Source organism: Dicentrarchus labrax, unplaced genomic scaffold (assembly GCF_905237075.1).
Source record: "Dicentrarchus labrax unplaced genomic scaffold, dlabrax2021, whole genome shotgun sequence".
Taxonomy (NCBI): Eukaryota; Metazoa; Chordata; class Actinopteri; family Moronidae; genus Dicentrarchus; species Dicentrarchus labrax.
In genome coordinates, this window is record NW_026136714.1 from 17,117,274 (window position 1) to 17,129,679 (window position 12,406).

General features: G+C 43.2%; 1 protein-coding gene across 2 annotated transcripts in view; it reads left to right on the forward strand.

Moving 5' to 3' along the window:
• Positions 1-12,406, forward strand: part of LOC127376136 (neurogenic locus notch homolog protein 1) — a 40,434-nt gene that overhangs the window by 12,171 nt on the left and 15,857 nt on the right. For both annotated transcript variants that reach the window (XM_051422745.1, XM_051422746.1), the window contains exons 3-16: positions 581-846; positions 997-1,335; positions 2,284-2,406; positions 2,526-2,759; positions 3,796-3,951; positions 4,374-4,559; positions 5,366-5,479; positions 8,613-8,726; positions 8,911-9,144; positions 9,225-9,335; positions 10,786-10,978; positions 11,139-11,284; positions 11,435-11,548; positions 12,275-12,394. In XM_051422745.1, the coding sequence (XP_051278705.1) occupies positions 581-846; positions 997-1,335; positions 2,284-2,406; positions 2,526-2,759; positions 3,796-3,951; positions 4,374-4,559; positions 5,366-5,479; positions 8,613-8,726; positions 8,911-9,144; positions 9,225-9,335; positions 10,786-10,978; positions 11,139-11,284; positions 11,435-11,548; positions 12,275-12,394 (2,450 nt within the window). The remainder of the gene's footprint in view (positions 1-580; positions 847-996; positions 1,336-2,283; positions 2,407-2,525; positions 2,760-3,795; positions 3,952-4,373; positions 4,560-5,365; positions 5,480-8,612; positions 8,727-8,910; positions 9,145-9,224; positions 9,336-10,785; positions 10,979-11,138; positions 11,285-11,434; positions 11,549-12,274; positions 12,395-12,406) is intronic.

The window sequence follows — 12,406 nt, forward strand, 5'->3', positions numbered from 1 at the left end:
ACCAGTTCTGAGCTGAAAAAGATTGTATGGCTGAAAATAGTGTTTGGGAATTCCCCTTTGACCAATTCCACTCTTTGTAATGCTAATATTTAATGGGGAAAATAAACAATGAAAGGACATTTATTTGTAGGCCAATATATATCTCGTAAATAGAAGGTTTATATTAGATCTAGATGATATGACGATGGCCCTATTTAATCTTTAGTTAAAGGGGCAGTTAGATTTTTTAGATAATATTTTTCCCACCTACTCAGAGTAATTGAGTTAATCAAATCACCCACAATGTGATTTTCTTTCTGATCTAGGTTTCTTCGTTGTTTATATCTAACTAGACATTCAACCAACCAGTCAGCCCCAAGTTTAGTTTAGTTTGACCAGTCATACTTTAATTAATCCAGATAAACCTATTAAAAGTAAGCCAGCATTAGAAAGGAAATGTACCTAGGGATATTATGTTCCATTTCTGCCAATAGATCCTCCTAAATGTTACAGATCTTCCTCATAGATGTGACCTTCTCCGTTCCTCACCTGTCAATGGCTGCAGAAAAAGTTGCTGACCTTTCTACCTGTGTTTTCTCAGGTGCCGGGATGGATACGCAGGAAACAAGTGCCAGTTTCGTGACCCGTGCACCAACTTGCCATGCAAGAACGGAGCCACTTGTCACACCGTGTCCAGGGGGAACACCGGGGTGGACTTCAGCTGCACCTGCAAGCTGGGCTTCAGTGACCGCTTCTGCCTGACGCCCATCAACAATGTCTGTATCGGCTCACCGTGTCTCAATGGAGGCACCTGCGAGCTTGAGAGTCTTGAGAAGTACAAGTGCCGCTGCCCACCTGGATGGTCAGGTAAGACAGTAGAGAAGTGGTATTTAACTTGAGTGTTGGTCATGAGAGGTATCTTAGGGATCGCAAGACGATCAACAGGATAGAAAAATAGGAGAAAGTAAGTAATAAACCACTAGTTTTGAAGAGTTTTGAATTTCCCTGTGCCCACAGGTAAACTGTGCCAACAAGCCGACCCCTGTGCCTCAAACCCGTGTGCCAACGGCGGCCAGTGCTCTGCCATTGAGTCCCACTACATCTGTACCTGCACGCCCTTCTTCTCCGGAAAGACCTGCAAACAGGACGTCAACGAGTGTGATGTGAACCCGTCGCCGTGCAAGAACGGCGGGGTGTGCATCAATGAAGTCGGTGGCTATCGATGCCAGTGCCCGCAGGAGTACACGGGCAAGCACTGCGAGAGCCGCTACCTGCCCTGCAACCCGTCACCCTGTCTTAATGGAGGCACCTGCATCCAGAAGGGAGAGACCAGCTATGAATGCTCCTGTGTGCCAGGTAGGGACCGGGAGGAAATGACTGGCATGTGTGTAGCATTTTAGCAGTTAGCTCGAGCTAGACCTGCAAGGAGTCACTACTTCACCAAACTAGTTAGACCAAAATATTTCTTCCACTTTCAGGTGGTACCAGGGCTTTTTACATAGCTTCTTGTCTTGAAGTCTAAGTTTTAGAAAAAGTGCTAAATATCAGTCAAATTGGTCAGATCATTTGTAAGGTGACATGAATCATATCCTCTTGAATTGAGTTCAGGTTATTCATTCCTAAATGCACTGTGTTCCTGAAGTCTCTCATGCTGAATTTAAATGTCAGCGCCTGCTAGTTGCTGGTTAAGCAATGATGTCATTCAGGGCAGGGTTGTTCCTGCTTATGTTGTGTCCTGTGTGTGTATGTATGTGGGTTTCTGCTTTGGTGTGTTTCTGCTTGTACAGTGTGTGAACAAGGCAGAGCAGGAAGGCATTGGGGCTTATCATAAGGAAATGGTCAAAGGACAACATCCTTTTCACATAGTGGAGTGAAGCAAGGCTTGCTGGGATTCTAGTCCTGCCCACCACCTCATCACCTTTCACACCGACTACCTTTTTTAGCTGTGTGCCTTTAAGTCAGAAGTAAACAAACAGGAAATGTTGTTTATGAAACCATTACCATTTTAATTGTCACTTTTTATTACCCATCATGCCACATGTACAGTCCGGTGGTTGCCTGTTGTGTAACTGTATAGCAGAGTGGATGTTATTACATGGCGAGGTTGCCACAGACCTCAAAATGGTACAGCTGCCTTCTTTCTTGGGAGGAAAAAGACAGTTGACCACATTTAACTGTAGAGAAGTTTCACTCCCCTTTGTTGGGATGGGAGTTTAAGAGAGAGGAGAAATGAGAAAAACTGAAGCCTCCACTAGTGGAAACGCAAACAAATACATGTTACGTATATTTCTCTGTTTGTTTCAGGTTTTACAGGAAAAAACTGCAACCACAACATTGATGATTGTCCAGGTCACGGTTGTAAGAATGAAGGGACGTGTGTAGATGGGGTCAACACATACAACTGCCAGTGTAAACCAGAATTTACAGGTGTGTATAGCAATGTTCCAGTATATGTGTCAATGCTCTGTCTTAGTTCAGAAATTTAAGTTATTATCACTTGAGTATTTGGGCCCACTTTAATCCTCTGACCTCTGGTTCCCCCACAGGTCAGCTCTGCAGAGAGGACGTTGATGAGTGCCAGCTGATGCCCAACGCCTGCCAAAATGGCGGCACGTGCCACAACACCTATGGCAGCTACCAGTGCGTGTGTGTGAACGGCTGGACTGGGGACGACTGCAGTGAGAACATTGATGACTGTGCCAGTGCCGCGTGCCACCAAGGATCCACCTGTCATGACCGTGTAGCTTCTTTCTACTGCGAATGCCCACATGGCCGCACAGGTATTTACATGTTTATTTTGATAGCTCTTAATGCGTGTGAGTGTTTTTTTATATTAGTTTATAAAATTTCAGCTAACTTCTCACTGCCATTTGAGGACGCTTTTGTGATGACGTCTATGAGTTTGTTTTACTGCAGGGATGTCTTTCTAACATCCTTTTGAAATTAAATATTTGACGTAAATTCTGTGCTGTTTCAGAGTAAATACATTATATTTACATATTTACATCTGTTGTACATCTGTTGAACACTGTATACTGTACTTCATCAACTTCTCTTGCAGTTTAAGTGTGCTAATCTCAACATGAAAAGTACTGACAAATACAGTAGTCTAAAAGTGATTGATTCTTTTTGTAGGTTTAGAAGAGTTGCAGTTCATAAAAGCCTAGTAAAGTTTAAAACATAGACTGTATGAATAAAAATGGACCTAGTCTGCGTCACGACACCCATAGGTTTCTAAAGAGACGTTGTGAAGCTCAGTGTGGGCGGCGCTGACCGTCACCATCTTGGCAGTTGTAGTAGATTCTGCCGAAACCAAAAATGGGCAAAAGACAGAGAGCATGGGTGTAACTGAGGCAGGCTGAATGAAGCCCAGTTACTGAATCGGCACCCACCTGCCACTCAAAGCGGTCACCGCCCTCAAAGTCCACATGAAAAGGAAATCAGAGTGCTATTTGCTTCCGCATATTTATGTATTTCTTGTGAAAACAGGCAGCTAGGGAGAGACTTTCTTGCGGTAGCTAATAGCACTGTGTGTCTACAGTCGAGAAGCTGTTTAGGTTGGGTATAGGTTTCATCATATTTTGTTTTTGAAGAAGACAAAATGTTGGGGTTCGATATAAAAATACTAAAAATGAGAGAGTTTTTATCCTTTGGCCTACATTGATATCCCTTAAGATGTTATACAACTTTTTTCACACATACAGTAATACTCCCCAAGACCTGTAAAGAGAAAATCTGTGGCATTATAACTGATAGAAGTGATGAGAGGATGTTCGGTCCAGGATTATAAAGTCTATCTTCTGTATTGTATACCAGGACTACTGTGCCAGCTGGATGACGCCTGCATCAGCAACCCGTGTCAGAAAGGCTCCAACTGTGACACCAACCCCGTCACCGGAAATCACTTCTGTACCTGCCCATCTGGATACGTCGGAGCTTCCTGCGACTGGGACATTAACGAGTGCTCACTGGGTAAAACACACTCTACCTGACCTGAAAACTCGGGTCTCCATTTTCAGTCCCAAAATCTGAATGATTGAGGACACATTTCAAATTTTTGGAGCTGTTTAACTGAACTACTGTCAAGAAAAGTTTTCAACCATCACACATGCATTCAGAACTCTTTTATACAAGCCATAAAACGAGCTCATTCTTTCCTGTTATTATGGGTACTTTGGTACCCATAATTGTGCCCACAATCACAGTAAATAACACCCTCAGGGGTATTATTACCGAAATCACACCGAGTGGAGGTTTTGGTTTGGCTTCGTCAAACAACACTAAACCACCTAAATCATCTCATTGTCATGTCAAATTGCTCCTTGTTAGGTCCTGTATGTACATGACAGCCTGTTAATATAAATTGAAGTCAAAGTAATTATCTGTTTAAACAGGTTCCAACCCATGTGAGCATGCAGGACAGTGTATAAACACGAAGGGTTCTTTCCATTGTAAGTGCCAGTCGGGTTACATCGGACCGCGCTGTGAGCTGGACATCAATGAGTGCATGTCCAACCCGTGTTTGAATGAAGCCACCTGCCTGGATCAAATAGGAAAATTCCAATGTATCTGCATGCCAGGTAAGGCATTTTGAGAGAGGTATTACATCACAGTTTGACCAGGGCATGATCAATCCTAAAATGTGTTACTGTGACCCTCAAATATAGTGGGAATTTCACTTTATTAAACTATTTGTTTAAACTATTTGTCACATGGACTTAGAAGTAACTTATAGCAGCTTATCCTTCCAAGTTGAATCTGTCCAGTTTCAGTCCCTGCAACTGTACTACTACTCCTTTCTAGTTTGTTATGTAATATGCTTCGTTGTGTTGATAATGAGCTATAACCTGTTTGTTATAGGCCCATCTATCGATCAACAGTACTAAATACTCCAACAGCTCCAAACATGACTAAAGTGTTCAGTCATTGCCTCTGTTTTCTTCCAAAACAATTAATTGATAACTCTTAAAAATAGAGATGAAACGATTAGTCAATAAATGGATTAGTCAATCGACAGAAAATAACCGGCATATTTTCATATTCGATCAATTGTTGGAGTAATTTTTCAACCAAAAAGTTCTAGTTTCTCTATTTTGAGGAATTTTCTGCTTTTCGTTGTCTTATGTGATAGTAAACTTTTGAGGAGTGTTGGTTGGACAAAACAGGCAATTTAATGACGTCACCTTAATCGTAACATAAATTATGACGGCCACTTTTCACAATGATTAATCGATTAGGAAAATAATTTACCGTCGTTTTTATATAGCCACTGTGTATGATTTAAATGTGCTACAGCAGTATATAACAGCAGTGTAAAAAGGTTTCTCAATGTGTCTCTCTCTAACCAATCCATCTCCCTCCTGGTCCTCCCTTGCTAATTGGCCAGGTTACAAGGGGGAGTTCTGCGAGATCGATACGGACGAGTGCGCCAGCAGCCCCTGTCTGAACAGCGGCAAGTGTATCGACAAGATCAACACCTTCCACTGCCAGTGCCCCACAGGTGAGGCTGCTGTACTGCTGCAGAGGAGGAGAGGAAGGAAGGGAGGGGGAGGAGGCATGGGGCCGGGGGGGCAAAGAGGTCGATCTCTCTCCCTCTCTGTACCTCGCTCACTATCTCTGTTTCACTCAAACACAAACACACACACAAACACCTTTCTGGACGGGCACTAATCCCAGCCCTGAGGCAGGCTTACACAAGCCCGGGTAGCCCAGAACGAACACAGCAGTTGAGGAGGAGAGGGGTAAAAAATCTATAGGGAGAGGCTTGAGGGAAAGTTTGAACTTTTTGAACAAGTTTCTCATCCCTCTTACAAAGTCTGATGAGTGAGCACAAAATTGCGGTACAACAACAATAGCAGGCAGAGCTACTACTATGCTCCATAAAATGACATTTTCTGTGTTGTGGTGGCAAGTGAGGTAGTGGTTCGGTCTATTTTGAGGGTAGCTAGTTGTTTTGCTGCAGTCTTTTTTTCCCCAGAAATACCATTGGAGTTACACTATTTGGACAAGAGGTATTGATGTTTTGTTCAGGAAGGAAGGAATGCAACTATTGAATCTTGGGTAGAAAAAAAAGTGAAAAGAAGAAAGTGAAGGAATGTGTTTTTTTGTTTTGCATTCTTTCAGCGGGATCATTGAGGTGGAAGTGATTTTTTTCCAGTTTTCTTTCTTTTCGGGGAGGAAAATAGCGAAGTTCTGAGTCGGGTGGATCAAAGGCGGCCTGGGAGAAGCAGGATTCCTCCTGTTGAGAGAAAAAAGAAAGGAAGAAGGAGAGATGGAAAGAAAGAAAGAAAGAGAGAGAGACACCCCAACAAGGAAGCTTTAGAATTAATAGAGAGGGGGCACAAGAGTGAACACAAGAGCTTAACGCCTAAGAAAACTCTGTGTGTGACAGTGAGAGAGGGTTTTTTTTTTATTTTGGAGGGTTTGGTATTGGGGGGTGGGGGGGCTGAGACGCACAGACCGTTATGCTGAAGCAGGAAGGGAGGGGTAAAGAAGGGGAAGGGGGTCTTAACCGCCCTGCTTGAGATGTAAATTTGTCCCCGTTGCAAGCCAGGCCTGAGGCGAGGGTCCCCTCTTATTATTTCTGTACATGGAATAGCCATGGAAACCCCACTGAGAGCCATTGAAATGTCTGATTCCAGCAGTCTGGGGATAAATCCCTCTTTGGCTACTGAGGTGCATGATGTGTGTATGTGTGTGTGTGTGTGTGTGTGTGTGTGTGCGCGCTCCTGTGCATGCTTGCATTTCTGCTTCACCTTTTGTGCGTATATGCATATGTGTGTATCTGGGTGAGAAATTCTTTCGTAGAGGTCTCTAGCCTCTTTGATTTCAGTCAGGAGTGCATTGTGGGGCACTGTAACTGAGCTGTGAAGAAACTTAACTTTTGCATCACATCTCAAAACTCTCAGTTTAAACCGCTGAGATTTGTTCCGACTGCTTTCCCACTGCTGGAAACTGGCAGCTTTGCTTACAGAAGAGAATAGTATTGTTTTCTCCTCTCGTTTGCAAACAGCTGGTCTTCCATTTTTTTTGATTATTGACGTTTCTTCTTATATATTGTTTTGTTTATTGTTGGTTCAGTAGTTTATGTATGGTTAGCATTTCATTTCTATGGCCATGCTGGCCGTGTAGTCCCAAAATCTAATGCTGTCTCAGGCTGCATTCTTCATGGCGAGTCCAAAGCTCACCTATTGCAGCTGCTGCTGATCTAAGTCAATAAAAACACACTGAAAAGAATTAATTAATGACAAAATACAAGTTTATAAGTTGTAACTAACAGCTTTTAACTGTACATATTAAAATATGTATGTACTCATACAAGCGCTTTTGGAAAAGGGCTGCAGGAGGATTTGGACCAAAATTCACAACCCAGTTCATCTAAAATCTTATAACTGATCTGTTATTATATAGAGATTTTTTATTTACAATGAATAAGTCATCAGTTATGACTTATAAACCCTTTATTAACAGTATTTTATTAAAAGTGGCAACATTGGTAATAGTTCATTAATCAGTATTTAACAGCATTGCAACCCTAAAGTTGCTATAATAGCCTGAAAGTATAATATAATTAAAGCCATTAGTAGCCAGTAGCAAATATTTATTTTTCTGAGCCCCTGATATTTTCTCACCACAGTTTATATTAATATGTAGCCATATGTTCATGTGTGTAACTGTTAACACACGTATGCGTGTCTCCACTGTGTCAAAGCCTGACCTCACATTATGCATCTGCTTGCAGCCAAGTCAGAAAACAGTGAATGGTTCTAGCAAAGTCCACTGGGAGAAATCAACTCGCCGCCAGTCACACAAATACTTCCTTGCCGGATTAGCTGCAACTGACTCTTTTTAGCTTAACCCCACCTGTGTGTTCCTGCGGTGGTGTGGTTGGGAGGGGTGTCGGGGTGGGGGTGGGGAACTTTATCTCTTCATCAGCCAACTTCCCACTACTTCTTGGACTGTACCATCATGTGACAGAGAGGGAGACAAGAAGAAAATATCTGAGATGAGAATAACTGCAGGAAAACAGAGAAAGCCTGCTGGTTGATTTTGAATGACAAGGAGTTTGAATAGTGGAGGGTCAAAGGTCAAGCTGGTTCCTCAGAAGCGGGCATGGAGTGGAGGGGGTAGCGGTGAAGGGGTGAAAGCAAGACAGGAGAATGCGCATTGTGATGGAAAAGTTTTGTGGGACAAAGGAGGCAACGGGCTCAGTTTGGCGTTGCGTTGAGCAGACAGTCTCTCCTTTGTCTCTCACCCCTTGGTCAGGAGGCCTCGCAACTTTCATTCTTCCCTCATTTCTTTCCCTCCCTCCCTCCCTCCATCCCTCCCCCCGCTTTAAACGAATTGGTTCCCCTACTCTCCCTTCTCCCTTTGGAGTCGTGCTGAAAAGAAGTGAAAGGGAAAAGAGAGTTTGTAGTGTTGCACAGTTGTTAATTAACATGCAGATTTCTGATTGGTTGAGAGGTCTAGTATGGGCTCAGGATTATGAGAGAGACTGGTTTGAAATGGTGAGAACACAGTAGCCATGTCTGTACACACACACACACACACACACACACACACACACACACACACACACACAAACTCCTTCATGCCCACATGCACACAGTAACACCCTCTTGTTGTTTTTCCAGGCTTCACTGGGAGCCATTGCCAGATAGACATTGATGAGTGTGCCAGCACGCCGTGCAAAAATGGCGCCAAGTGCACAGACGGACCCAACAAGTACACCTGCGAGTGTACTGAAGGTATACAAGTCTTAACAAAAGCTGAAAAGCTTTAACAAAAGCTCAAATTACAGAGTAGACACTTTAAAAGCCCTCCAAAGGGAGTGGAAAGATTGTAGAAATTGTAGAAAGAGAACAGAATAAAAATATTTATTAAAAATAGAAATGAGTACATCAGTTTAAAAGAAAACAACTGGTTTTCCAGGTTACTCCGGAAGACACTGTGAGACAGACATCAACGAGTGTTCCTCGAACCCGTGCCACTACGGTACCTGCATCGATGGCCTGGCCTCCTTCAGCTGCCACTGCAACCCTGGATACACCGGCCGGCTGTGCGAGACCAACATCAACGAGTGTCTGAGCCAGCCGTGCAGGAACAGAGGCACCTGCCAGGACCGAGAGAACGGCTACATCTGCAGCTGCCCCAAGGGCACCACAGGTAAGCGCACACGTACAAATAGAGATGCAAACATATTTTTTTTTCTGACATTCAGGTTACTGAAAACTATTTTCTAACAGGAATCAACTGTGAAATCAACATTGATGACTGCAAAAGCAATCCCTGTGACTATGGGACCTGCATCGACAAGATCAATGGCTATGAGTGTGCCTGTAAACCCGGCTACACAGGTAAGCAACCTGTACACAGAGAGCCATTCTATTCTAAGTCATTCTATATGTTATTGCTCAGACAGCTCAGAGGATTCAGCTCAACTTATTTGCCATCTCCCTACAAAACTAAGATTAAAGAGAAGAAACTTACATACATACAAACACAAGTGAGCTCTGAATGATGAGATAACTCAAAAAGGCAATCATTACTGGCATGAATGTTTTATTATTGCCGGACAACAAGTACTTCAAACAGTACGTGTAAGCATATGCATATTTTGTAGCCAAGTTAGCTATTTTATTGCTTTCTCCCAAGATATAGGGAAGTTTCTCCCCAGCACTGTTCTCTCTTTTTCTCTAAATGTTGAATCACTGCAGACCTTCAGTGATGCAGAAAGGCTCTCTGCGACTGTAAAGTCAATTTTAAGACTGGTTAAACGTGGCTGCTATCACAGGTGACCAGTAGAGAAAATTAGTGTTGAAAATGCAGGATTGGAGGATCGAACGTATGGACGGAGGAGTCTTGATGGGGAGGGTGACAGATGGCGAGCGAGTGAGCACACTATTCTGAGGCTCGACCGGTGTCACTTTCCAGCTCCACCCTGTCCCCAACCTGCTGCTGTTAGGACACGCAAGCTGCCCTTGCATACAAAGAGAGGACACACACACGGACACACACAGTCACCTGGGATTTGAGCAGGAGAAAAGATTCCCTGAAAGATTCCTGAAAGTTGAGCTTTTAAAAGCTTGGAAGCTGGTCCCTGCTTTAAAGCTAAATGGGCTGCCTTTATGTTATGCGTGGCACCAGGCTGAATGGCGTCAACGCTTCAAGTGGCCGACAAAGGGGGACTTAAAAGCCCTCATGTTTCTGGAAATTGATACATTCACCGCACTGAGATATAGACTTCATTGTGTGGTGGCTTTGTTTGTTACTCTGTGAGTTGGCGGTGTATTTAATTTGTGTACATAATTTAAAGGAATAGTGACATTTTAGGGTACACATTTATTAATTTCTTGCAGGGAGTTAGATGAGAAGATTAGTACTTTCATCTAATATGAGGCTACAGCCAGGAGGTGGTTAGCTTACCTTAGCATAAAGACTGGATACAGGGGGAAACAGCCTGACTCGTTTCAGGGCTATTTCTTTGGTGGGAGCAATGAACTCACAATGAAGGCAGGACTTCAGGAAGGCACTGCATCCAGCCAAGAAATAGTCCTATCCCCCATAAAAAAAACAAGCCTTGTTGTTTTTACACTTAGATTTTTATGTGGATTAAAAAAAAGTATGTATTCTTTATTCAATCTTTATGCTAAGCTAAGATAATCAGCTGCTGTCTCCAGCTACATATTTAGTACACAGACACGAGGCCTTCTCAATTTTCTTGTCGAACTCTTGGCAAGAAAGCAAATAAGCGTATTTCCCTATTGCTTTAAGATATGAAGACTTAGATCCTCTCCTTTCTTTTAGGTACCATGTGTAACATCAATATCGATGAATGTGCCATCAACCCCTGCCACAATGGTGGCACCTGTATCGATGGCATCAACAGCTTCACCTGCGTGTGTCCGGAAGGCTACCATGATGCCACCTGCTTCTCCCAGGTCAACGAGTGCCTCAGCAACCCCTGCATCCACGGTCACTGCGAAGACAAGATCAATGGGTGAGGAACTTTGTCCAAATAATATAGTATAAAAGTGGCAAAATGTTGATTTAAACAAATAATAGCAAAATGTCTGTGGGAAGCAAATTATGTAACAAAACTGTGTCAGACTCAGTGAAAGATTTATCACTGAGATTTTCCAACCTTTTCTCCCCGTCAGCTATAAATGCCTGTGCGATTCCGGCTGGAGTGGTAAAAACTGTGACATCAACAACAATGAGTGTGAATCCAACCCATGTATGAATGGAGGCACCTGCAAGGACATGACCAGCGGATATGTTTGCACCTGTCGCATGGGCTTCACTGGTCAGTATTTGTGTGGATGAGTGTGTATTGATGTTTTGGCTCATATAGAGTGTGTTTGTCTTCCAAACCATGCTTCCCTCCGCTCCACTTGACTGTTGACCTTCAACTTAAACTGTAGTGTGTGTAATACATTGTCCGCTCTAACCGCAGGCCCAAACTGCCAGACCAACATCAATGAATGTGCCTCCAACCCTTGCCTCAACCAGGGGACGTGCATTGACGACGTCGCAGGCTACAAGTGCAACTGTATACTGCCTTACACTGGTATGGAAATATTATTGAAAATATTTGATATGCCTGGTGTTCTGGCATTTCCTTCCTGGGAGGGGGGCAATTTCCACAGCCTGTGTACTTTAAGTTATTGGGCAAAGAGGAAAAACGTGCAGAGGATGAAATAGCTGTTGAGTAAAGTTCAACAACAAGACTTCCTCAGGTCTCAAAAACACCAAACCTCTGACTCACTCTGCTCCTCTGTGATACACAAGCATCCAAGATAAGATAGCTGGAAAATATTTTCAAGTCATCTCACTTATTATTTGACAAAGCAGATAATGATGGAAAGGCTAAGGGCAAATTTTCTTGTATTTGTTGAGTCGTCTTTTTGGAAAAATCCACAAGACTTTGAATAATAAAGGGCTCTTGCTTGTACCGGGGTGGGAACGGGTTGCTTGACACATTTCCTGTTTGCCTGCTTCCTGTCTCACAGAACAGCAAATGGCTTCACAATGGCCGGAAACTGGAGCTGGCTTCCTGTAAGAGCCATGTGTTGTGGAAACAGATAGGGAAATGTCTCCGCAGGCCTCTGATACTGACAGAACCTGGCTAAAATCTTCTGATAGCACTGATTGAAAGATGATTCTGTGTCCATTTGGGTTGGGTTATCTCCAAGTTCATGACTCCTGCATGATATCACCCAGTAAAAGTTAAACACAGTTTGTAATTTATTTTGATTAAAGGTGTGTTTTATATACAAGTGTTTATCTGTTGCAGGAGAGAACTGTGAAAACTTGATGGCGCCCTGCAGCTCCAAACCGTGCAAGCATGGAGGCGTGTGTCAGGAGTCGGAGGACTATCAGAGCTTCTCCTGCGTCTGTCCTGAAGGATGGCAAGGTAAACATTAAT